The 27028-nt window shown below is 42.6% G+C and overlaps 1 protein-coding gene across 1 annotated transcript in view; it reads left to right on the forward strand.

Annotated features, from left to right (window-relative positions):
* The window catches only part of ADAMTS19 (ADAM metallopeptidase with thrombospondin type 1 motif 19), a 1193695-nt gene that overhangs the window by 289163 nt on the left and 877504 nt on the right, over positions 1-27028 (forward strand). Inside the window, exon 4 of the mRNA XM_085632713.1 lies at positions 10604-10776. Coding sequence (XP_085488839.1) covers positions 10604-10776 — 173 coding nt within the window. The remainder of the gene's footprint in view (positions 1-10603; positions 10777-27028) is intronic.

A 27028-nucleotide genomic window follows, 5' to 3' on the forward strand; every position in this document is an offset into this window, starting at 1 on the left:
GTGCCAGGGAACAGTCATTCCCTGGCGGTGACAGAGCTGCACCATAATGTAGCATGCTGAGCAGGACTGGGGCAGTCCCGGTCAGCATATTATGAGTTCCGCCACTGCCAGCCATTTCATGCCTACACGACCCCATGCCCCCTGCTACGGGGATACATTCAGGGGGGCACAACATGTGTCCTCCTGTCTGTATTCCCCCAAAGTTCCAGCACAGCAGGGTTGTCCCGGTCCATGTTTTTGTCATTCCCATTGCGGTGCCTGTTTTCCATTCACCACCATGGGAAATACAAAGGACCGTCCACCTTACATGAGTGCAACTCTTAATAAGGCGAGCGGTCTTACGTGGCTTTGGTAGAGAGCCGGCACAACTGCACCAAAGTCATAATCTGGCCTTAAGTCTGTGAGTCAACTGGAAGGGCCATTGTAGAGCACATTTTGACTAACAAGGTCTATTTTAGGGGGCATTCAGTAAATCCCTCATCTAGGCATCAGACGGCATTCATATTTTAGCAACAATTGTATATGCTCATTGAAAATGCAATCCTCTAAACTCAATTACACTGGAAACTCAAAGAAAAGGCCTGGATATTTGAGATGCTGGTGTAATAGTGATCTATGTTGCATGGTGTTAGAATATTGAGGCCTGACCATTTTCTTCTCAGTGCCGCAGTCATATATTTACATTTTTTCATTCTGCGTATTTTCTTTACATTTTTTACATAAGATTTACAGAAGAAACTGTGAATGCGCCAATATAAATCAAGCTTATTTTTATACAGATAATTTCCACTGGTTTCCAGATTTGCAACCTTTGGAAAGTTGATATGAAAAGAGTATTAAACAACTATGGTGGTTTAGTTCTTTTAAGCTATGTTCAAAATGTCAAGCAAAAAAAGTATATGTCAGGATCATTATGTATTTTAGGCTATTATACGTATATAACATGCTACAGATGTTGGCATCCTTTTTTCAGAGGCCTCCTCCCAGGAGCAAAGCTTAAGCATGTCCTTTAACCTAAGCAACAAAGGAAAAGGATTGACTGCTTAAGCTGAATATAATAAGATGCAAGTGGTAAGGGAAAGCCCAGATCCCTACAGAGTCTATTACAGAGGTTTGCCCCACGCAAAATTGCTTGGTTTCCTTTTGTAATTTAACAGTGTTGAAAACCACCAGCCTGCCATGCCTGAAATGTGTCATGCAGCTTGATGGTAAAAAATGAAAATGGAGAAGAACTATTCTGCATGTCGCTCATAAAATGATTTTTTCTATGCAACTGAAAGCCAGGAACCGATCAAAATTGAGATCTTTACGTCTAGTCACACTGCTGGCTATAATTTTGTGAAATGTGTGTTGGTAAAGCTTCTGTTTTTATTAAGGTTGTTTGCATAACATGGTAAATCACTATTTTATAGTCAACTAGATAAAGTACTCCTCGACAACACGTCGTAACTTACGTAGCGTAAATACATTAGGACAGCAAGAGATTTGCACGGCGCTCTACCGTGATAGACGAAAACTGCATGACGTTTTGCAATTCTTTATGTTTTCCTCTAATTCACATTCATGCGCGAATTCTCTTTGTTAGCAGTTTGCAATTTGATTAGGTGCACTTCGATAAAATCCTTTTATTTGATTTGCTCGTGTATTGACATTCATAGCTTGTGTCGTAATAAAGTATTTGCGATAATCTCGTCTTGCAGTTTTTAATGCAATGTGCACTTGCAACTACCCTTGCAGCTCTAAATCCACATGCATTGCAATATTCAGATTTATTATGAGCGGGGTTATGTTTCCAAATAAGTATTAGATAATAAGGAAAATTTTCAGCTTGCATGAATGGTCGGTAAACATGTTTGTAAAGGTGTGTGAGATGGGAGGGAAAGGAATCATACATCTGAATCTGCATCTTAAAATGCAGCTGCAGAAAACACATTCACGCGAAGGACTGGCAGAGCTGTGTATGTCTTGGTTTCGGTTTTCATTTCATCCAGCCTAGAAGATTTCCTTTCAATATCCGCATTTTTCTGTGAAATGTACTTCATAATGCTTCTTCTTTGCAGATTGCATCCCACAGTAGTTATTTGTAAACATTTTCCCATATTGCTTAGCAGTGTTGTAATGTTTGTTGCGCTCTGGAAAGAGCGGATCCACGTGAATACACTCACATCTAGGTTTGAATGGCCCCTTTTTAAGGAATTCATTGCATTTCAGGCAGTGGGTCACACTAGGAAATCTGTTCTAATTGTAGACTTACAACCATTTGCCCTGGCCTACTACACCTAACCTGTGAAATCTACTGTACGTTTTGCACTTTACTGTGAATGACGGGTTTCCTCCACAAGAAAAATCCTTTACCATGTGGGGAAACGCCTTCCCGAGCACCTCTTCCTTTTCCTATACTGGAAATATATTTACTCCTTCTATTTCCAAAACAAGTCTTCCTATCCTAGGTTGATGAGCCTCATGAAAAACATTTGCTAAAAATGTGCCAATACATGCAGAGTTGCCACTTTGTGGTTCTTTGCTTGTCATCACTTGGCCCCCCACCTCTGTAATTCCCCTTTCTGGCATTTTGCTTTCCTCAAATAGATTCATTCATCTGGAATTGTTCGCAGGTTGAGTGCTCTTTTCCTCGTGGACAAATGAAATCTCCATATTATAAAAGCTCACTATTTCTGGTTTTGTGTAGCAGAATTTGCAAAACACGAATGTAAATTACACTTTGGGGACCTAAGTGGAGTTCAGGTGGACAGAAAGATTTGTGAACAAGGTTCAGTGGGAGCACGCATGGTAAGGAGGTGCCTATGTGTTTTTTAGGTGTTGTCTTGAAATCACTTGTAGACATGTAGATCTTTGGACATCAGCCTTTTAAAGTGGCTACTCAACAGCTGAGGGAAAGCGGAAGCGTCTGGCAATCGATACTGTAGACGGACTTGTGATTGAAAAGAGGCCGCTAGAGACAGTATTGGCCGTATACACATCCTGTTTTTCACCTTCACTGCTTGCATCTGCAATCAAAGGAGATAGTGGCCCACAATTTGCCAGCTGGCATAGATGCCCCATCAGTGCAGGTTGTTCTGCCAGTCGGACTTTGAACCGCCATGATAGGACACATTGCTGTCTGCCATAACACGTTACAGGGTAATGCTTGATTTGATGTGGGCAGCCTTGTGACTCTTAGAGGAGCAAGGAGCCACAAACTACTACTCCAAAACCTTGATATACTTTGGAGCATACACACTGGAGCAGACATGAGCAGACATGACCTTTCAAGAAAGAAACAGGGTTGAGATCTAAGGGACCTCGCATTGCTATCTGTACTCTCTTCTCTCGCTTTTACCCTCTACTCCTGTTGTAGTGCCTCCGATTTAGCATAACCAGACTGAATGGTTGATTGTTTTCCGATTACTTCTTTGTCACTCCTTGGAATGTAGGGCCTCAGTTTTCTCTTCTATAAATGTTGAGGTCAGTAAACACATAGGGGAATGTGGGGCTTCTCTAGATAACCAGTAATATGATATATCAAAACCACTAGCCAACCATCAATCAAAAAGAGTCCTCATCAGTTCATTATAATTGGAGCCTATTGTGGGTAAGCAGCTATAGTTGACTGCAGTGGCCTGTATCTTCCAGCTGGGACATCCAATTGGCCACTGGAATCCTTTAAGTGTCCCACATGAACTAATTACACTCAAGTAAATGTAGTGTACCAGTGAATTTTGCTAACGTATGCTCATTGACAAAATAACTAGATATCCACCCATAAGGAGACCTTCCTCAAACGTATAAACATTATACTACACCAAACAAATTATAACTAATATTCATATAAAGGATAACTCGTGCAATGACTGTTTGTAAGGCATGCTCATGTGTCACTGTTCCAAGGTGTTTGCAAAAATGATGTAACAAATTGGTAGCCACACTTGGTGAGTTAGCAGGGGAACCATCTTCTCACGTGACCAGGAAGACCATCTCTACATCACATATATGGGCCCGAGTTAAAAACATGCCAATTACCTTCTACTTAACCACCTCAATGCAGTGCAGCTCTGCCTAATGAGCAGGACAAAATATATTGAAGTGAAATTACCACCAATAACTATAAAAAGCACTTAATTTGCAGCAACGGTTTACAGACGTTGCCGGTTGAAAGTTTGGTCAATCTGGGCAAGCAACAGATAAACTTGCATCATGAATATCACAAGACATCTACGTGTGTGATCACACTATGAAAGAAAGAAAATTGAGCATCCCATAAAGATCTCCCTTCCAACCCTCTGGCTTTTTCCTCAATTATCTCAGTTGTCACTCTTCAAGATGTCCCGGTTATGTATAGTAATATTCCCATCTCCTAAATAACAATGGGACCACAGATGGATGTCATTGTTGGGAACAAGAACGAAATAGAGCAAATGGTTAGACCTCTGGCTTTATTTATTATATTTATCATAAAACAATATTTTATACTGCACCCCCAATTCACAGCCGAATCTCCCAAGACTTGACAGCTGAAACGTACATGGATTAAAATCCGAAATAGATGGTCTTGAGTAGCAACCACTTATTCAGTTGTTTTTTTTAACTCTTTATTTATGTTTTTGTCAAAATCAAAGTAATTCCATCAACATATGACTTGATTTCAATTACATAATCCATTGTAAAATGATGACACAAGAGAACAAAGCCTTGCAGTTAGTAAATAAATATTTAACAGTGCTCAGGGTAAACATTAATTAACAAGAGACTCACAAAAAACCTTTTGTCCCAGTGAGGCTACAAATACTCAATCTTTACGTTATGGGTGGTGATGTAGGTGTGTCTTGGGTAAGGAGGAAAGACCAAAGCCGGGACAAAAATATTTTTAGTCCTGGGCGTGAGAGGTAACGTGGCTGCACAGCCCTCCATAGTTTCATTGCATTAAATTAAATCCTCAATCTAGTCCCTCACTTCAGGAGTAGGATCCCTCCAGCAGTGGATGGCGACTCTGCATTCTGGCCAAAACAAGGCTAGTGCTGTGAATCTGCGGGAGGGTTTGCAAATAGCTTTAACATATCCTAGCAGTGCCTTCAGGGGAGATGCAGAGAGGGGAATGGACAAAGGCCTTCTATATAGTAACTCCCAATTGGAGAATATAACCGGGAAGGCTCATACCAAGTGAAAGTAGTGGCCACTAGACAGTGACATAACGGATAGGTTGAGTTCTTCCCAAGTCCCTTGGCTGCAGACATGCACAGTAGCTGCCCGGGCAGGTAAGAGCGGTGGGGCCAGGTTGGGGGGGAGGCTTCAACAGTTGACCACGAGGGAAAATTTAATAAATTATTAATTTTCACTCGTTGTTGTGTGTCGAAATCCACTGCTGGACATGCAGGGATGTAGTGTACACGATGCAGAAATTTGAAATGTAGTAGTCTGCGTCCACTGTTTAGGGATACTTTCTGCATCTGTGTACAACAGTAGGCCCAAATATCTTAAGATACAACTGTATTGAGATCATGTTCCTATTTCCATCTTGATGTCAATCCACCACTACTCATGGCAGAGTTTAAGGTCGCATTATATAACCTTAGGATTTAGGCCGCAGGGAGAGTTGGAAGTAAAGGTCAATATTATGGCTATAAAGGTAGGTGGGAGATCGAGGAGCTGTGGCAAGTGTGCGTTCTATGTTTTTCATATTCACCAGTACATGAATCCGTCTGGAGGGAGGACCCTTCCTTCTCTTTAGTTGCCCGTAGTGCTAAGAATTTACCACTGACAAAGAGACCGCCCAATGTACATAGGTGTTTCTGTCCTCTTGGCTCATAAGACAAGGGAAGAAGTGTATTATTACAGATTGGATACGGAGGTGAGAACACCTTGTCCGTGCCAGCGGGTTATTCAAATACGTGCCATTTATCAGCTGCATTGAGAGTAGTGTCAGAGTTTGGGCATGGGCACTGTATCTGTACTATAATAAAGGCAGTTAGTGGGGTGTCTCCCTCCATGTCATGTTCAATGGTGTGAGATGGTAAGTGGAAATCAGGGTGTGTCTAGTTAAATAAATATTTTGCTAGTGCAGTCTTCGAGTTATTTTGTGTCAACACATTACACCTAACCCCATGTTGTTTGTTGGCCCATGTACAACTGACAAGTATAGTGCAAATATCATTGAAAACAAGCATTGGCATAGCCAATAGGTCTCGCCTGTGGGACTTTATAAGTGTTTAGCCATGCAACAGTTGCATAACTAAATACTTATAAGGTCCCTAAAGCGAGACCTGTTGGCTATGCCAAGCAGCCCTGCGGCCTAGAAAGTGATCGCGATCAAACATCAAAGCGGCCGCGAAAGTGAAAGTAACCTCGGTCAAGCGCGGCGCGCGTGCCCGCGCACATGCACTGTAGCTCTAGGCTGGCCTGGTAGCACTTTTTGTAGCCCTCACAAAATGTCTCGCCAGACCAGCACATGCGCTGGGTCAGGCGAGACCTAAAACGTATGTTAGTGTTAGGGGAATATTAGAGAATAGATAAAGTAGTCCAAGGAAGAAGACCATTTTTAAGACAGCCATCCGTGCAGCGACTGAAAGAGTCAGGGGGTCGCTTGTTGTGCTTGTTGTTCACCTTTTTGAACAGCATGTTCATGATTGGCCCTAAGCGCTGTAGCAGGATCTTGGTGTTTCATCATCCCCAGATATTGTGTGTTTTGGTATCATACCAGATTAGAGGAAAGTCTGTCACTGGTTTAAGCCTCACATAGGTAAGGGGGAACATTAATGATTTAAGGTAGTTCATCTGAAGTCTGGAGAATTCGTGGGATTTCATAATCTCCTGTAAGAATAGGCAGAGATTGTTGGTTAGGTGCTTGACATATAGATTGATCACCAGCCCATAGTGATGTCAAATAGCTGCTGCCTGCAAGGTAGGAGTCTCGACGATGATGTTTATCTTTCATGATAATAATTAGGGGTTCAGTTACTATCACAAATAATAGCGGTGACAGTGGACACCTCTGCCTTGTGCCTCAAGATATATCACACTCAGTCTCTTTTGTGGCTGGTTGTATAACAAACAAATCCTACCCAGGAGGCCTTCACCTAGCCTCATTCAGGAAAGTGGTGCAAATAAATAAGACCATAAGAGAGTGTTGAATGCTTTTTGGGTGCCAAGGAGGACTGCCACAGCAGAGAGATCGGGGTCTATATAACATAACAATGTGAAGAAAATTTGGCAGTTGTTCGAGGCGGAGTGGTAAAAATCTGCATTAGACCATATCGCGCATATGTGGTACAGTCTTTTAGTCATAATTCCGTCCAAACTTTTTCTGTCAAGAATAATTACTGACAGAGGACGATGGGATGAACATTTATCTGGTAGTTTATCTGGTTTCAGGAGAACTGTGATGATTGCTTCTCATAAAGTGTAGGGAGCAAGCCACTTGATCTAGCTTTGCCATAAATGTCTCATAACTTGGGTGCGAATATGGTTGCATATTCTATTTAAAATTCTGGTATTAGGCCATCCAAACCTGGAGCTTTCACACTAGGCAGTGATTTCATAGATTCCTGTATCTCCCCCCCACCTATTACCTTCTCATTGGGAAGTTCCCAATCTTTTGTTTCGAACTATGCAAGACTGGCATCTGATTGTTACTCATCTTGTGGGGGCACCCGCTGTGTGTTCTCTGCCCCATAGAGAGTGACGTAGTATTCCATAAATGGGCATATAATATCTGCGGATAAGGTATGTCTAGTTCCTCACTTCCCCGTACACATACTATTTCACTAGGGGTCCTATGGGCCCTCAGCTCATGAGCCAGAATACGTCCAGGGCGCTCACCATAGCTCTTAGCTCTGGCTGGCTTTCCAAGATACATATCCTCCCTCTTTGTCTCACCTTTGAATTGGAATAGCTCTGCTTGGGTAGGGCACTATTTGAAGATTTATGTCTACAGCGTAACTGACCAAAAACCCTTATAAAGTCTAAACTCCACAGAGAAAAGTTCTGTTCAATATAATAGATTGAATTTATTGGACACTGAGATAGAGTATGCTTTTATGCCCTAAAAATCTAACAAAGTGCCTGGACCAGACTTTGTTCAAGCAGATCATTTTAAGGACGATCCTTTGGGTTCCATCACTTTCTTATGTTTGTAACTGATGTAACTTCAAGTTCGCAGTGCACTGCAATAATTGTTCTGATACCTAGGAAGTGTTCTCACTCAGATCCTTGCAATGACCATTTTATGTCACTGCTGGTTGTGGCTAGTAAAATTTATAGCTGAGTTCTTTTTAATCGAATTCAAGATTGGGTTGACAGAAAAACCATTCTCGCTGATAATCAGTCAGGCATTGATGAAGCAATTTGTTTGTTTCTAATTTGTAATAAATATTTAATATATAGAGGAGCACTGCTGTGTTTAACATTTATTGATCTAATGTCTGCCTTTGATCTAGTCTCCAAAGACCGTTTATGGTTTGTCCTCGAACAATAGGAACTGAGCTACTTATCTTTTTAACAGGCTTACCTCACCTACATAGAGATATTATGTCTAAGGTGCCCTTTTGCCTGAATAGAGAGTTTACCGAAGAGTAATTGGTGACTTCAGGTGTGTGCCCCTTTCATCTTCTCTTTACTTTTGGCTTACACTTGGGAGAGCTGAATCTCAGTAAACCCAAACTCTGCAATTCTATGATTGCAATAATAATGTTTGCAGATGATGCGGTCCTCTTCGCTTTGACAAAACTCTCCGTACTCAAGAAATTGAAGATTTTGTTGATTTCTGTCATAAAAACAACTGATAACAAATGTAGAAAAAAACTAAACAATGATATTATAACCGAATCGTCCCTTGGATGCTCTTTTTGAGTTAACGAATAACCACTTGAACATGCGGACCAGTTTGACTATTCGTGAATGTGTTTTGATATAAAGTAGACCTGGAGCAAGCATAGAGCGAAGGCTGTCTCAACCTTAAAACAGATTACAACTGTTATTATCAGATGCAAACTAAAGATTGCCCAGTCAATGAGTACCATACTCCATGCATAGGGAACCAGAGCAGTAACAGCAGCAATCTAAGTGGTCAAGACTGGTGTTATATAAGAGATTATGGGCCTGTTTACAAGCAAGGGTGCTATTGATCACACCTGGAAAATAACAATACTCTAGGGTTTGTTATTTACTAGGTGCTATAAATAGCACTTCTTATGTGTTATTGAGGAAAAGCATAACACGCCAAAATCTGCATGGTCGGTAAATACCGATCAAACAGTCAGCGCCCTCAGCAATTGGCAAGCCACTCCTCCCCTGCCCTAGAGCAGCCCCGCCCTTCAACCTGCCCTCAACGAAACACTTCTGCTTTCTCACAGTGCGAGAAGCAGAAGCATAAAATGGAAGTTTTACCATTCTATGTTTCTGCTTCTCACACTGCGAGAAAGCAGTGGGGCGATGCTCCTTCACCCTAGTGGAGGAACCGCCCCTGGCAGGTTTGACCTGCCGAAATTTAACCAATGTTGGGTTATATAGCGTAATTCTGTCCCGTGGGTAAACATGAGTTTTCCACAGTACAGAATGAACTGCTCAACTTGTAACCAGTGCCTATGGCTTTACAAAAGCTTGTGAACCATTTCCTGAGGTCCCTATTTAGCCTAGCTAGAGCAGCCCTCTTTCAATGTTCTATAGCTGGAACTTGGAGTTACACCAATCTGTGATATTCTCTCTCTTGTGCCAAATCTTTTATTGGGTTTGTTTGCTAAAAGCCAACAAGCGGTAACACATTTAAAATCTCTGATGGATATGTTATCTTGCGTTAGTGCAAACAGGGCATGCAGCACCATAAAGTTGCTAGATTTAGAACTTATGTTTGAAGATCCTTCCACTATGACCCTTGGAGCACCCACAAAAATAAAGGAATTATACTGGTAGTAAAAAACCAAGGATCTCGTTAGTTATGTCAAGAACACATTCTTTGATGTTTACTTATCTCTCGCATAAGAAAGTCAGATGGGTTTTGAGACTCATGTAAATGTAATCCACTCTGAAGCACAGTGCACATTATATGTTCAATATCTGGAGCCAAATGAAATAAAGGAAAATAACCTGATAGATATTGCATTTGTGAAATAAGGGCAAAGGAAACTATCATGCTCGTTATGTTGATCTGCCCCAGGTTGGTGACCCCCCCACTTGAATTCGTCTGCACCCCATTCGAAAATTATAATGTAACTGATATATCTGAAGCTCTAACTACGTGTTATAGAACTGATTTGCCCTCACAGTCACCTTTTATATATGGACTGCTTTGATTATGACAGGTAGACTTGTGAGAAAACATTTATTTAATCGAGTGACCCTGTTTAATATGTTTTTTACCCTGTACATTGCCACTTAGGTCAGGCAACCCACTGATATTATTATATCACCTTTTTATTGAAAAGGGCTATTAAACTTTTAGCTCCAAGAGTATATATTTATTAGTCATTTAATGAATTACCTACATTTTATCCAGTTACTGTGTGATACTTTTTTGTGAATTTAAATAATGTTTTGGTTAATTTTATATTGTACATAGGTGTGTCTACAACAGCAAGTGGCCATTCAATAATTAAATAAAATGTTTATGTTATAGATAAAAGAAAGTCTAAGAATTCAAAAGCATCAGAACCTGGAAGAGGAAAGCGATACTCTCATAAACTGTCACAGGAATACAACATAGAGACAGTGGTTGTTGCTGACCCATCTATGGTTTCCTATCACGGATCTGATGCTACCAGAAGGTTCATCTTGACTATATTAAATATGGTGAGTAAAGACTATTCTTTCGTTCAACAATTGACGGAAGTTTTGTTGGGTGTATGGAAGGTATTGTCATTGTCTTTGTTGGTATCCTTGATGTCATTTATGTATCACATTGGTGCCACTGGCATGGCCTGGAAGTGTTGTTATATCTCAATCGTAAGGCATGCATATTATGTTATAATATGTTTAGTATATATGTATGGCATGCATATCAGCTGGAGGGGGAGGGTGGGTGTCTTTGTACCAGTAGACGTGCTGGGTCCTGACTGGCATCTAGTCAAAGAGCCAGGATTTGAGTTTCTTGTGAAACTCAAGGACAGAGCTAGCTGCTCTGATGAGCATGGATAGTTTGTTTGAGGCTTTAGTTGCGAGGTGTAAGAAAACTTGACCACCAGCTCTAGTTCTGTGGAGGCAGGGGGGGTGAGATACCTGGAGGCTGGCTGAGTGGTGGATTCTGGATGGCGTATGGAGGCTGATTCCGCTGTTCAGGTAGGTAATGCCAAGAATGTGTAGAGTCTTGTATGTATGACTGAAATGTTTGAAGAGAGTGTGTTTGTGAACTGGGAGCCAGTGTATTTTTTTTTAAGTGGTTTGTGATATGAGTTTGGGGTGGGTGGGTGGAGTATAAGTCTAGCTTCTGCATTCTGGGTGACCCGGAGACATTTGATGAGTTGGGTGGTGATACCATGCAAGGGTATGTAGTAGTCTAGTTTGCTGATTATTAGTACCTGGCTGATAGTTCTCCAGGTGTCGAGTAGGCGACACTTGAGAGTAGTTTGAGGGTGTGGAAGCAGGATGATTCCAAGGTTTTGACTTGTTTAGTCATCAAGAGTTCTTCTTCTACCACTATGCTGAGGTTCCTGGCTGATGTTGGATGCTTGTCTGAGGTCGGCTGACCACCAAGCCAGAGTCCAAAGAGTGGGGCACTTTCTGAAGAGTCAAACTTGACTCAGACAAGACCGAATTCCTCATCCTGGGACCCCCCCTCAGCATGGGACGACCCTGGTGGCCTTCCGCATCGGGAACCCTGCCCACCCTCACGGACCACACATGAAACCTCAGCATCATACTGGACTCCTCTATCACAATGAACCAACCATCAGTTCAACGCCATCTCCTCATCTAGCTTTCACACACTTTGCCTGCTGTGAAAGATATTCAGATGGATCCCCACCAAATCCAGAAAAGTGGTCGCCCATGCACTGATCAGCAGTAGACTCGACTATGGCAACGCACTCTACGCTGGCGTCATCCAGAAACTCCTCAGAAAACCACAGCACTACCGCTGAAGCCATATCACTGAACACCTCCGAAAACTCCACTGGTTCCCAGTCAACAAAAGAATCACTTTCAAGCTCCTCACACACACCTACAAAGCCCTCCACAATGGAGGACCAGCATACCTGAACAGCCGCCTTGCATTCCACGTTCCAACCAGGCACCTTCACTCTGCCCAGCGGGCCGTGGCCATCATCCCACAGATCCACAAGACTAAAACCGGAGGAAGATCCTTCTCGTACCTCTCCAACAAGACCTGGAACACCCTCTCTCTCTGCCTATTCCTTGATGCTAACCCAATTCAAGCAGGATCTCAAGACCAGGCTCTTCGACTGAATCCCAGTGCTCAGACGGTCCAGCAGTGCCCCCACCTCCCAGCGTCTTGAGACTCTCACGAGTGAGTAGCTGCGATTTACAAACCGTGATTGATTGATTGATTGAAAGGATCACTTCTATTTTGTCAGAGTGGAGCTTGAGGCAGTTGACCTTCACTCACTTGGCAATTTCAGTCAAGTTGGTGGTGAAGGTGGTCTGGGTGTTTGGCATGTCATCGGAGAGGGCAATGATGAGTTAGGTATCATCCGCATGCAAGATGATGTTGATTCCATGAGATCTGATGATGCCAGCAAGCAAGGTCCTGTATATGTTGAAGAGTGTAGGACTGAGCAAGGATCACTGGGTACTTCACAGATGAGGATTATGGCTATAGAGGTGTAAAGTGTCAGGCTGACCTGTGAGGAAGGAGCAGATCCATCGGAGCACAGGTCCTCTTATTCCAGAGTTGTGTAAGTAATGGATGAGGATGGTTTGGGAGACGGTGTTGAAAACGGTGGAAAGGTCAAGTAGGATGAGTGCTGTTGTGTTTCCTCTGTCCATGATCATGCAAATATCATTGGTGGTGGCAATGAAGGCAGTTGTAGTGCTGTGGTTGCCTCTGAAGCCTGATTGAGAGGGCTCAAGGACGTGTTTGTTGTTGAGGTGGTCAAAATGTCATCTATTAATGTTTTCTTCATGGATGTTTGCTGTTCAGGGAAGCAGGGAGATCAGTTATTAGTTAGCCAGTATCTGGGGTCTCCTGAGAGTTTCGCTAGAATTATAAGAATGGTGGTGTGTTTCCATGTTTCCAGGAAGGGGGAGAGGTGAGGCAAATGTGGATCGCTGGGAGCATAGAGCAGTTGGGGCTCAGTCCACTGGTGAAGATGAAGTGTGGGAAGGGGCTCAAAGGGGCTCCTAAGTGGATGGTTCACATGGTTGAGGCTGTTTCTGTCACAGATATCGTGGACCAGCAAGTCAGGGTGATTCCTGGGGGGGTTGTTTTGTTTTTTGGAGGGCGGCAAAGTTGGCTGGCGAAGTTGTTGTAGATATTGGTTATGTTGTTAAAGAAGAAGTGGGAGAACTGGTTGCAGAGGTCCTGAGAGGGAGTGATGTGGATGGAGCTGACATCAGGGAGGTATAGTCTTCTATAATTGTGAAGAGTTCTTTGACATTGTTGGCACTGTTTTTCATTTAGTCAGGCAGGACTGAGCGCTTCGTGTATTGATTTGCTGTGTGGGTGACGAGGCCTGAGTTCAGTGTTCTTCTGCAATTGTCATCAAGCCTAGGACAGTTGTCCCTTTTTCTCTCTTCTTAGTGTTTGTCTGTTTAATTGTACACATGAGTGCCGCGCCACTCGCTGTTGTTGCATTGTATGTCACGCGTTCTCCTTAATTCGGAAGCTCACTTAATTGTGAGCATTTCTGACACTCACCCCTTGGAATGTTCTTGTGGGTATGGCAATATACGGGGTTTAGAGGTTGCTATACCCCTTTACAGTTGCAAGAACCACGGGTTTGTGGTACACTATGATGGGTGCACAGTATGGCTGCAATATACTTTCACACACCACCATAGTCAGGATAGCCAATTACATGTCCTTGAAGGCACGAATGAAAACACGGTTTGTTGTGCACCTGACTCGTGTGTGTAAACTGCCGCTACAGACTAACCTTTACGTTTGTTTTACAAATCATTCCATTGCCTTTCACTAAATGCTGAAAGGAAAATCGTAAGTTTGCGGTTGTATCAGTGATACAGAGATGGATGCACCTTAGTGTGCGCACACCCCTGGTCCTGAAGAAAGCCTCGCTAAATCGGCACATTGAGTCTGAAACATGTAGACCGCGATTCACTTCACTGCACACATTGTTTGGATGTCACAGGACAATTTAACCTCACATGACATCCCCTGTTGTTTTTAATCTTGCCTTATTGTTCTTTTATAAAATTTTGGGAACAATAAAGACATTTTTTATCACTTCTCGCTTTCACCCACACTCACTCTTTCAAGAAAAACACCTGCTCCACTGTAATCAGGCATCGCAGCACACCCTAGCAGCATTCAGATGCTCAGGTGGGAACCCCATGATGAAACATGTCACCAACTAGGTTGGTGAGTGAGGGTTATTTTATAAGAATAGCTTTCCTTTTACTTTCATTCGTAGAATTGGCTTGATTTTTTAAAGTTTTGTTTTGGAACATCTCCTCTATTGTTATTAGTACTTGTTTCAAGGGGACTAGGAGTAGTTCCACTCAACCCTTTCTCTCTTGGTGTTTTTTGGAATAGTGAGATCCTGACCCAAAAAGATTACTAAAGTTTTGAGAACCTTGGCTGGGTATAGGTGTGCTGGCTCAGTTTGCAGTTCACCAGGAGGATGACAAGGTAGTTGCTAGTTTGCAAAATAATAATACCACCATATCATTGTTCTGCTTTAAACAATTAAATTTCATACAGTCGGTCATAGAAGTCATGCCTGAACAGAAATTGGCATGGGTCTCTGCAAAGTTGCTCAAGATGGGGATGATGATCTGGGTTTCATCAGTATAGAAAACAATGTCAAATTGAAAGGATTGATTTGACTATCACCAGCAACAGTCACATGTAGACATTAATAAGAGCTGGGCTGAAAAATGAACATTGAGGAATGCTACATAGAAGCTGGGTGAGAGTAGACAAAGCTAATTAAGGGATCAAAGAAAGATGCCTGTGTTATACAAGTGGTTAGAAGGATGGCATGAAAGACCATATCAAATGCTGCTGAAAGATCAAGCAGGATCAGTCTGGTAGACTTGCTCTGATACAAGATAAGGCATAGATCATCAATAGCAGATGGAAAGGTTGTTTTCATGCTGCTAGATATATGAAATCTAGATTGGGAAGGATTGAGCAAACCATTGGATTCTAAATAGTAGGAAAGAAGGCTATTAACCAGTTTTTCATAAAGTTACTAGCAATAGTATAGGAGACGAATGGGTAGTAGTTAGACAGGACCAAATGTTTTGAGTAAGGGTAGTATCTGAGCATGTTTAAATACCTCAGGAACTGCAGCAGAAAACAAAGGATGATTGCAAAGATAGGTGAGAGTGGGCCCAAAGAAATTGATTACCAGATTAAAAGCGTGATGAGGACAAGGATCGGGAGGTGACCCCAACTTGATGGTAGAAATGGTCCTTAGGGCCCGATCTTAGTCTAGCAGGCTAAACAGTGGCTGTTACTGATATGATCTGCAAAGTAAGCTGGAAGAGTAAGTCTAACATGCCAATGGTTATAACCAATGGCACATTTATAGGTCAGTTTGTCAAAATTAGAATATGATTGTCTCCATATCTGTTTGAGATATTTACAATGTCATTTAAGAGAACGAAACCCCTCAGTGTCCATAAAGTAGAGGATGCCTTCTTGGTAGAAAAGTGATGTTCAAAGCTTTGGAAATCCACGGGTTAAAATGATTTGCAGTGGATGACAGGTCTTTGCTTTGTAAAGTAGAAGTGGTAGTCATATGGGGTCAGTAGAAGAGTTGAGTGCACTAGGTACTAGAGCAGTAGGCATACTAAATGGAACCCTAAGAGGATCAGAGCAAGTTATAGGTAGAGGAGCAGTTATTGAAGTCCACTAAACATTTCTTAAAACAGGATCCAAAATATGGCCAGCAATGTGAGTGGGGCTGGTAACTAACTTGGAGAGGCCAGGCATTTGCAAATTATCAATCTGGGAGTATGAGTCTCGTGCTTCCAGATCTTCAAGGTGGGTGTTCATTTCTCCTATAATCTAAAAACGCACAGCCGTAAGAAAATAGGGAGCTGTCAGGTATGCCAGCTTGGAGCTTAAACTACTGTGCAGGCCCGGCAGGTGGTAAATATGTGCCTCCCAAAAGAACAGATTTAGTATTGAGCCCTAGCTTGAAATAAGATGGTCTAGCAAGTGTGGTAGTTGGATGCTAGGTGCATTAGAGAGCAGGAACAATAATAGTGGCCAGTCCCATACCTCATCTATTTGGTCTGTCCTGCCTTAGTGCAGAGTAATTGCCTTGAACAGCTAATGAAATGTCAGGATTGGATCAAAGACTAAGGGCCTGATTTAGATCTTGGCGGGACTCCCATTGTCCCTTCGTGGTGGTGGTTATCAGTACTCTGTTGATCTGATGGAGTCCCGTCTGCTGTATTTATATGTGAGCTGGCTGAACTGTTGTCTGCATCAACAGACTTTTTACCTTTGCAAAAGTGACGCACCTCCAGCGACGTGGCGGATCCATTGCTGACTAACAGTACTCTGTCGCTATCAAGCCAGCGGGTTTGCGCTGAGACGATTTAGATTTCCCCACTGTGCTGGCATTGTCCTAGCGGTTTCCTGATGGAGTGAGTCCCTAAATGAGTGGAGACTGGTAAGTAACACACTTATAATGTGTCACTTCACAGGTAGGTTGTGTGTGGTTTAAGAAAATATGTAGGTAATGTGTCATGCTCTTTTTAGGTAGAGCCTAGCGTTGCAGTGCATGTGCTGCTCGCTCTGCGAGGCATGCTGTAGTAGGGTATGTTGTGTAAGTGCTGTGGAAGCCCCGCCCATATTTTTCATTGGCTGGTGTCATTGTCTTTGGTAAACCCTGGCTTACAGTTCAATATGAGGCTTCTTAGTCCCTCCTTGTTACCACCCTGTCTCCTTTTTTGACCGCCCATCAGGACTGGATATTTTACTCGCGGTGTTACACTGTCTCCTTCATTAGTCAGTAAGCACTATTTTGGCAATGGCGGCCGCGTGTTTATTTTTGCAAATCTAAACAAGCGGCTGCCTTTGCGCAATGGCGACAGCTTGTTAGTTTTCTTTCACAGTGCGCAAACAATGCTAATACTAATACTAATAGATCATCAGGTGGGGATTATCTTCAGTTGTAATACATGGTATTCTTTTCTGCTGTATACTGTTAGACAGAGAAATATATAGCAGCTGTTACCTGTCACCAGATACAGCGCCAGGTGGCTGCAATAAGTGTGGTTGTAAAACTGCCAGCCTCCTGAAACACAAAGCGATTTCGATCCAAGTGTGCAAGGGAACAAAAACAAATCTGAACGGTCTGCCCCGTCCTGTGGTGTTCACCTTGGGGAGGCGCGTCAGTGGCTGCCTGATAGTGCACATGGGGCGTGAGAGGTGACAGGTGCGGCCAGCGAGGTGGTCACCAGTGCGCGTGGGATTCTGAGGGGGCGTGCGGCCACTCCATTCTTCTCTCAGCCCCTCTTTCCCGTCGGCGGCCCTTTGCGGCCATCCACACAGGCACACGCATGATGACTTCAAACCCAACCTGAGAGACTTTGGCCAAGTGAGACGGCTGTGTCCAAGATTCCTGGTGCTGGCGCGCATTAGTTAAAATGTCTGTCATGAATCACGATTTGCACTACTCGTTTCTGCGTGTGCGTCGGATTTTATAGTTCATTCCGATGCCACAGTACGCAAAATGGGATATCTAACTATCTCTCGATCTCTCTCTCCCTACCTATCGACCTGTCTATCATTTAATTTTACGAGTGTTTTCATTATTGTAATTATTAACAAAGCAACTTCAATACGGCACAGCTTAAATTGATTTCCTCCGGCTCTAAAATACGTCCTATTTTACCCATATATATGGCAAATTTTCCTACTGAGAAGGATACACATTTAAGTCAGCAATGCAAGCATATAAACAAGTGACCAGTAGATCTTTAGGCAAATGCCTAGCCTACTGAGATATTAAGGCACATAGTCACTCATCCGCCAATCTACCCCACGCCATATAATCCTGGCATTCATCCATCCATGCAACCATCAGTATAATAACATGCAAAAACAAGTACATATATATGTTACAGTCAAAGTGTGAAATCCCGGTATTGTATAGAATGCCTAGGTAATGTATAGAATGCCTGATGGTTTTCGGCAAACTATGAAATATAAGTTTTTTGTGAAAATGTTACATACTTTTCCTAGGCATTCTATACAATTCCTAGGCATTATATAGAATGACCAGTACCATTTACGCAAGGAGTTAAAAGGCCACAAGATGAGATTCCTAGGCATTCGGCAAAGTGTGAAATCCCGGTATTGTATAGAATGCCTAGGTAATGTATAGAATGCCTGATGGTTTACAGGCAAACTAGGAAATATACGTTTTTGGTGAAAATGTTACATACTTTTCCTAGGCATTCTATACAATTCCAAGGCATAATACAGAATGACCAGTACCATTTACGTAAAGTGTTAAAAGGGCACAAGATGAGATTCCTAGGCATTATACAGAATGACCAGTACCATTTACGCAAAGTGTTAAAAGGGCACAAGATGAGAAGCCTTTATTAATTAATATGCATTTGAAGCTCAAAGAACAAAACTACGAAATAAAGCACAGGATATTCTTACCGGAAAACAATGAAAGCAGAACTGAGATTGAAGTACTTGTTACACTAAGAAAGGCCAGAGTAACACATGGAATTGTACTCACTTTTATTCTTCACACAAAAACACCTTATATTTTGGCACTTTGATCTTGTACAAACATTTCACGACTTAAAGAAGAATGCGAACAGAATATTGTTACCGGTAAAACACAAAGCAGAACTGGCATGACCTACTTGTTGCAGCACAAAAACACCTTATATTTTGGCACTTTGATCTTGTACATACATTTCATGACTTAAAGAAGAATGCAAATAGAATATTGTTACCGGTGAAACACAATGCAGAACTGGCATGACCTACAGAATGCGAACAGAATATTTTTACCGGTAAAACACAAAGCAGAACTGGCATGACCTACTTGTTGCAGCACAAAAACACCTTCTATTTTGGCACTTTGATCTTGTACATAGATTTCACGACTTAAAGAAGAATGCAAACAGAATATTGTTACCGGTGAAACACAAAGCAGAACTGGCATGACCTACAGAATGCGAACAGAATATTCTTACCGGTAAAACACAAAGCAGAACTGGCATGACCTACTTGTTGCAGCACAAAAACACCTTCTATTTTGGCACTTTGATCTTGTACATAGATTTCACGACTTAAAGAAGAATGCGAACAGAATATTGTTACCGGTGAAACACAAAGCAGAACTGGCATGACCTACAGAATGCGAACAGAATATTCTTACCGGTAAAACACAAAGCAGAACTGGCATGACCTACTTGTTGCAGCACAAAAACACCTTCTATTTTGGCACTTTGATCTTCTACATACATTTCACGACTTAAAGCAGAACTGGCATGACCTACTTGTTGCAGCAGGGAAGGTGAGAGTGACATTTTGAATTGCACTTAATTTTCGTTTTCACACAAAGGCACCTCATATTTTGGCATTTCGTCTTGCACATACACCTAACGAATCCTTGGTCGCTGTGGACTGAGAAGTAGCTGCAGATCGGAGAGGTATTTCGTGGTCAGGAACATCTTCAATTCTCATCAAGTTCTTTGGACATGCAGTGAATTGTGATCTGGCGTAGAGTTGCTTCAAGATTCCTTGTGCAGTTCCAAGTCGGTAAAAGCCATCTTCCGTCACGTTCATAACAACTGCCAAGAGATTGCGTGAGTCACCCCGCCCTTTGTCGACGTCGGGAGTTGGAACTCGCACAGTGGCACCCAAAGGCACAGGAGGAATTTTTTTGTCAGAATCCCTTTTCATTTTTTTGGCCTGAATCTCAAGGTTCGATTTCGATTCCATTTTACTTTGGATAGCTTTCTCAATATTGAAGCAAGCATTTCACAAAATGCTAACCCCATAACCTTCTACTTCGTCGCCGTCATCGTCTTTAGGAGAATGTCCACAGATGGCATGAACGTTTCGGCCACACTTTCGACATGTATGAGCACCACTGGTTTCTTTTAAGCAGACGCAACAGATAGGGGAAGAAGAAGGATTTTCGGTAACCACGGAAATGGAAGGCTCTTCGATAACCATGGCTTCATCACTGTTTTGGTTTCCTCCATCATGGATTGCATTCTCAGCTATGTTTTCTGCAGGGAGCTGTGCCTCTTGCATTGATTCATCCCGTCTTTCTTCCTGCTGTTGTGTTGTTTGTACGCTCTCTATTATTTTTTCAAGCTCTTCCTCAGTCTCTACGTCTTGTAAAACGTCGTCAGGCAGGGACGACGTCGAGAGACCTACTCTAGCTTTGCAGTCGAAGAGAGCTTCGTATGGTGACCTCTTAATCCCAGAATGAAAAGCTCTGTTCTTCAGAAGTTGGACAAACCGCAATCCCTCACTCCAGCAGCTAGTTTTTTCATCTTGCATCCAAGCACACAGCATATTTTCAATGTCCTGATTAGCTCTTTCGCCGCTCCCCTGACTTTGTGAGTGGCGCGGCTTACCATGGACGATCTTCAAGGTGGGGCAATACTCCTTTAGGCTGCTTACCACATTGTTTGCAAATTCCCTGCCGCTATCGGACTGTAGAATCGTTGGAGCACCCAGCAACGTAAATATGTCGACGAGCTTGTAGGCTACTTCTTCTGCTCTATTGGATTTCAGAGCCCTGAGAACTACAAACTTAGTGAGATGATCTTGGTACACCATTATAAACTTGTACTCTCTGTCAGTATGAGACTGAAAATCGATGAGATCGACCTGACGGGAGTTGAATTCAGAAAAAACCATTGGCTTGACCACAACACCTTTTTTAACACCTTTTTGCTTCTTCTGGCAAGGCTCACAAAGGTGAATGTACAGCTCAATATCATGATGGGTAATGTTCTTATACTAGGGTGAATGTTCTTTCAACATCCTGTCCCGTCCTCCATGACCAATAGCCAAATGGGCCTTATGGAGTACATCAAATAACTCGGAGTCCGCGACGTAAAACTGAATAGCACTCGTACCTTCTTTAACAGGATAGAGCAACTTAGTCGTATTCTCGACCATCATTACGTCATAGTGTTTCACCAGCCAATAGTCCCGTGGTTCCTTCTTAATGGTCGTCTTAGCCTTTTTCACATCGTCCACTAACTTTTGGTAACTGGTTTCGGTTAGGAAAACACAGTTTTTAGCAGCATTGGCTCTTACTTGAGATAATTCATCGCAGAACCGTCGTTGCATGTCAGCATGGCGTGATTCCTGTCTTGGCACTACACTCCCTTCCGACATGGTGATACAAGAACCACGGGACAGGATGACGGCAGAGCGTCTGTGGAACCTCAGCCGGATGCTATACACTACCTCTGACACTGCTTGCAGGCAGGTCGCTCCCCACACCACCGCACGCTGCCACCTGCTCTTTGCCTGGTTACTTGTACTGTCTCTGCCCCTCGCTTGCTGGCAACTTGTGCTGTCTCTGCCCCTCGCTTGCTGACAACTTGTGCTGTCTCTGGGATTAGGTCTATTATATACTTTGCCGGCAGACAATCCGGCAAAGTATACAATGCCTAGGCAAAGTATAAAATATCAATCATTTCATACTTTGACGTTCGATTTTCAGGCATTCTATACATTACCTAGCCATTCAATAGAATGCTGGATTTCACACATTGCCGGGCGGGAATAAAATGGCGGGATTAGGTGTATTATATACTTTGCCGGCAGACAATCCGGCAAAGTAAACAATGCCTAGGCAATGTATAAAATATCAATCATTTCATACTTTGACGTTCGATTTTCAGGCATTTTCAGGCATTCTATACATTACCTAGGTATTCTATAGAATGCGGGATTTCACACTTTGACTGTAACAGATATATATTTTAATTTAATTTACATTTATTTATTCTATGCATTTCTTTAGGTCCAGGAGTAAATCATCTACAGTAGTTGGAGTCATACCTGTTGGATTTACACTGGTCTCATTGAACTTTGGGTCTGTGATGCTAGGAGTCAGTTTTAGTCAATGAAGATCAGTGGGATCATCTACAATGCCAGTAGCTCAAACACGTGTAAATGCGAGACCTATTGCATTGCAAATGCTTGTTTGTGCATATAACATAGCACACATGCAAGATACACACACTAATGAATGTACACCCACATGCACTGGTGTTTTCATTTACATTTATTAGTTGTAAAATGAACACTAATGCATTACACATTAGAATAAACTTGCATATAAGGGCAATGTAAAAATACATGATGCTAAAGGAAATGTTAACATATGATTTATAGTAAGACATGTGTACAAAACCTACCTTTGATCCCAGTGAAAATGGAATTGATTACTGTTGTGGTGAAGTTGGAGCAGCAAAGGGCAGACCTGTGCAATGGGGTTCAAGACGGAAATGGAAGTTGGAAACAGAATTTATTTTACGTTTGTACCTCATTTCCTTCGAGTCCGCCAACTGAAGTATGGAGGTATCCCAGCCACAGTTGTCCTAACGGAAAGGCACATCGTGATTATGCCGGTGGTAATCCTACCTGTGGCGCCATCAGTCTTTCGTTCATGAACCCTCTAACATCTAAATTGAGGGGGTAGACCACCAAATAAGAGGGCGTTGAAACCATCAAAAAAGTGATGACGGGACCAGATCCGCCGAGATTTAAATTAGGCCCAAAGCTAGGCTTCAGCTAAAAAGAAGAGAACAGGAAAACTGGCAGTGGGTCAGGGCAGTGGATGTTGATGAAGTCCCAGATATCAAGTTGGGGTTTTGTCACAGAACGGGTATTTATGTGGGTGCATTCTGTTCTATTCTATTCTGAGAGCACTTGTATAGCGCAAAGCTACCCATAGGCATCCCAGCGCTGGTAGTGCAGCAGAGAAAATGAAGAGGAATTTACAGAGAACCATTTTGGAAAAGGCAGGTTTTCAGTGATTTCTGGAAAGGAAGTTCCTTTTTAACTGATCAAAGAGAATAAGGGAGGCTATTCCACAGTTTTGCTGCATTATATGAATAAGCACGCCTCTATGCTTTTCTTTCTTAATGACAGGGATCTTAGCCAAATAGGTGTTAGAAGAGCACAGCGATCTCCCGGGTGTGTAGAAGGATATAAGTGAGCGCGTGCTCCAATGCTTTTTATCATGAATTGCCCTATTGTAATGCAGAGTAATTTAAATGTAATTCTCTCAGCCACAGACAGCCAGTGGAGGAGGCGTAGGGCTTGTCGGGTTGGTTGAAGTCTCAGTAGGTTGCGTAGCATCTGAGCGGCAGAGTTCTGAACTATCTGCAATTTCTTTATTGTGGCTTTGGGTGCTCCCAAATAAAGTGAATTGCCATTGTCCAGGCGAGAGAGAATAAGCGCCGGGACTACCAGCCTTTTTGAGGTAAAAGGGGGAAGAGGGAACATTTTGTTCAAGAACCTCAGCCTATCATAGTAAGTAGAAGCAAATTTTACAGCTAGTGAGTCACATTTAAGAGATTTATCCAGCCACATGCCTGTGATCTTTATGGCTGATTTTTTGAGTTGGGAGGAGGGGGACCTAGGCAGCTTGGCCTGCCCAAATTAAATGAAGGATTGGGATTGTTGCCCAGGATCATTAGTTCCATTTGCCTCCGTTTAAATTTATCCACTTGCCAACCATCTCTAGACAAGGGCATAATGAGGGGGATGTGGAACTATGACTCTGAGAGAGGGAAAATACCAGTTGTGTATCGTCTGCATAAGACATAATTGAAATCCCACAAGGGAGGACGATGTTAACAAGAGGTCTCTTATATAGATCAAGTAGAGTAGGGCTCAACGAGGAGCCCTGAGGTACTCCACATATAAGGGGTAGACTGGCCGATGTGTAGACCCCCTCAAACATCTGGAAGCTCCTGTCTTCCAAAAAAGATGAGACAGGCTAGGGCAGTTCCGGCAATTCCAGCACCCTGTAATCTGTCTGCAAGAATATTGTGACTTACATTATCAAAAGTTGAACTAAGATCAATGAGGATAATCACTGCCAAACCTCCCAGAGTCTAGGAGCTTTTTAACTTCTTCTGCCACCGACAGGAGTGTGATCTCTGTGCCATGGTAAGGACAGAATCTGGTCTATGTAGGATGCATAGGATCATATTTTTCCAAAGGTTCAGAGAGTAAAAGATTAATATGTCTTTCCAGTGTCCCAGGCAGGAGAGAAATTAGGCAATAGTTTTCAAAATCAAGGGATCAAGGTTTGACTTTTTCAAGAGCGCTTTAACAATTGCATGTTTCCATGCCACTGAGACAATGCCCCTGGTTAACAAGAGATTTTCCATTTCGGGCAGGTTACGGAGAACCACCTTTGCTCCTCTAGAAAGGATGAGTGGGGGTACCGGATCTTTAGGAGAGCCCATTTTAATTTTGCTCACAGTGTCAGGGAGGCTACCTAATGTCAGAGAGGGAAAAGTAGCCAGATTCATCAGGTTAGTGGCATACATGTGTTCCTCGAGGCCGCCAATGTCTGATTAGGGGCTTATCGGAACATACCATAGACAGTCTGAATTTTCCTCTGGAAAAAGGTTGCCTTAACATTACACTGGCAGGAGAGGCTTCTGGAGTGGGGCCAGTTGAAGGGGGTTCTAGGAGAGATTTCACGACGCAAAACATTTGACGCAGAAAATTAGTGGCACCATTAATTTTCTCCTCAAAATATGCAGTTTGAGCTTTTGTAATTTCTGCAAGGTAAGTTCTAATGGTGTTCCAATATTTCTGTTTGGTCACTTCTCCATGCATATAGCAATAAGTGGGTTTACCCTCTCTTCCTGAGAACCTGGGCTTATCACAGTACAAACAATAGTTTTGTTCTGTTAAATTTTGTTATGGTTCATTAACTTTCAACAAATGTTTCCCCAAACAATCTTCAGCCCCACAAAGCCTTAAAATATGCACAAATAAGATACAAAGTGATGCCTTGACAAGGAGTATATATTGTTGTTACAGCATTGCTTCATAAACAATAGACTTTGTTATAGGCGGTGAAATGACAAAACAAAGTGCTTGTGCAATCTGTTAGAGTGCATGTACAAAGAAGAAGTCTTCACATTTCATTAATATTAATCCGGCATGGCCTGGCTACAGAATCTCTAAATGTACTTCACATGTTAATGACATTTAAGGATCTTTGTGGTTTTGAGGAAAGTGAAGATGCAATAAGTATTTCTGATAAGGGTAGGAAGTAAACATGTATCTCTTTTCAGAGATGACCTTGAAGTAAAGCCTGAATCAGAGCTGATAGATCCTTAGCCTCCTTCTGTTGATCCATTCATGAATAGTGACAAGACAGGATAGAAGTACTGAGATTACAGTGTTTCGTACGCTTCTAGTTTGAAGAGAATCTACATATTTTGGACTCAGTAATAGCAAGAGAGCCAAAGACAGAAGAGCTGTTTTATAGCATCAGAGTATTGATGGAGCACTGTTAGATGCCAGAGGTCAAAGGACAAGGTGAAGAGTAAGTTGGTTATATAGAAATTTGTGAATTAAAATGAGTACCAGTCCTGGCCCTTGTGTTGAATTCTAATATCAAAAAGGCCCAGGAAAATGGGGGGGGGGGCTTAATGAACACCCTGAAAGGTAGCTACGAATTACAGTAATATGAGGGCAATAACCCATTCCCATCAACTTGGATCTTGAGATCATCTGAGGTAGTAGTAATAAATGACTCAATCTCACATCTGTGACAACAACTGACTCAGGTATCAGTCAGCAGTTTGTGAATTTAAGAGAATTCATTGAGATGCTTAGGAGCCATAATTTCAATTAGCTTACACACCACTGGTCTGTCCTACTGGGACTGTTTGGGGTTTTGGGACTGAGGACATGGTATTAAAAATGTCTTCTTGAAATAAAGAATTTTCAGAGGTTTAGGGGAAGGCCGGGTCCGGATCTTGCAGAGCCGAGGGACGGTGGCAGGGTCAGTTCGGTGGAAACGAGGCATCTGGTGGGTATGTGGACTGAGAGGTGGTGGTTCAGATATACTGGTCCAACATCATGGAGGGCTTTGTAGGTATGTGTGAGGAGCTTGAGCTTGACTCTTCTGTTGACTGGGAACCAGTGGAGTTCTCGCAGATGTTCGGAAATGTGGCTGTGGTGGGGGATGTTGAGGACCAGTCTGGCTGTGGCGTTCTGAACGTTCCGTCGTTTTCTTAGTAGTATCTGGGTGACGCCCGCGTAGAGTGCATTGCCATAGTCGAGTCTGCTGCTGATGAGTGCGGGGGTGACCTTCTTTCTGTCCTCAGTGAGGATGCATCTGAAGGTGTTTCAAAGCAGGCGAAGAGAGTGAAAGCATGTTGAGGAGACGGCGTTGATCTGACGGTTCATGGTGAGCGAGTAGTCCGGTATGATGCTGAGGTCACAATGCTGAGTCCTCATTGGCAGAGCAGTTCACTATAGGGTGCAGCTAGAAATGGGGATGGCTTGATGGTCACTCTATATTACTGAGAAGATCAACAATAATGCTATGTGCAGCATGTTATGCTGAACGAGTGGGTTTAGAAGTGTTCTGGTGAAATCGTAGCTGCCAGAGAAAGGATGATCACTTTTCCAGCACTGCAGTCAGGGAGGCCAAACCAGATGTTAAAGTCACCAAGAATGATCAGAGAAAGAAGTTTCGGAACAAGAGACTCTATTCTGTCAGAGAAGAATTTAGCAATGGTATTGATGGAGAAACTGCATTTCTTGCTATTCCAAGTGACACAGATAACTCGACGCTTACCCACGTTGTCTATGATGGCATTTGGAACTACTATTTGGAAAACAACCTCATTATTGACAGCTCCTCGTCTATATCTCTGTATAATCTATTTCCTGACAAAG

The sequence above is a fragment of the Triturus cristatus genome, chromosome 2_1 (genome assembly GCF_964204655.1).
Source record: "Triturus cristatus chromosome 2_1, aTriCri1.1, whole genome shotgun sequence".
Taxonomy (NCBI): Eukaryota; Metazoa; Chordata; class Amphibia; order Caudata; family Salamandridae; genus Triturus; species Triturus cristatus.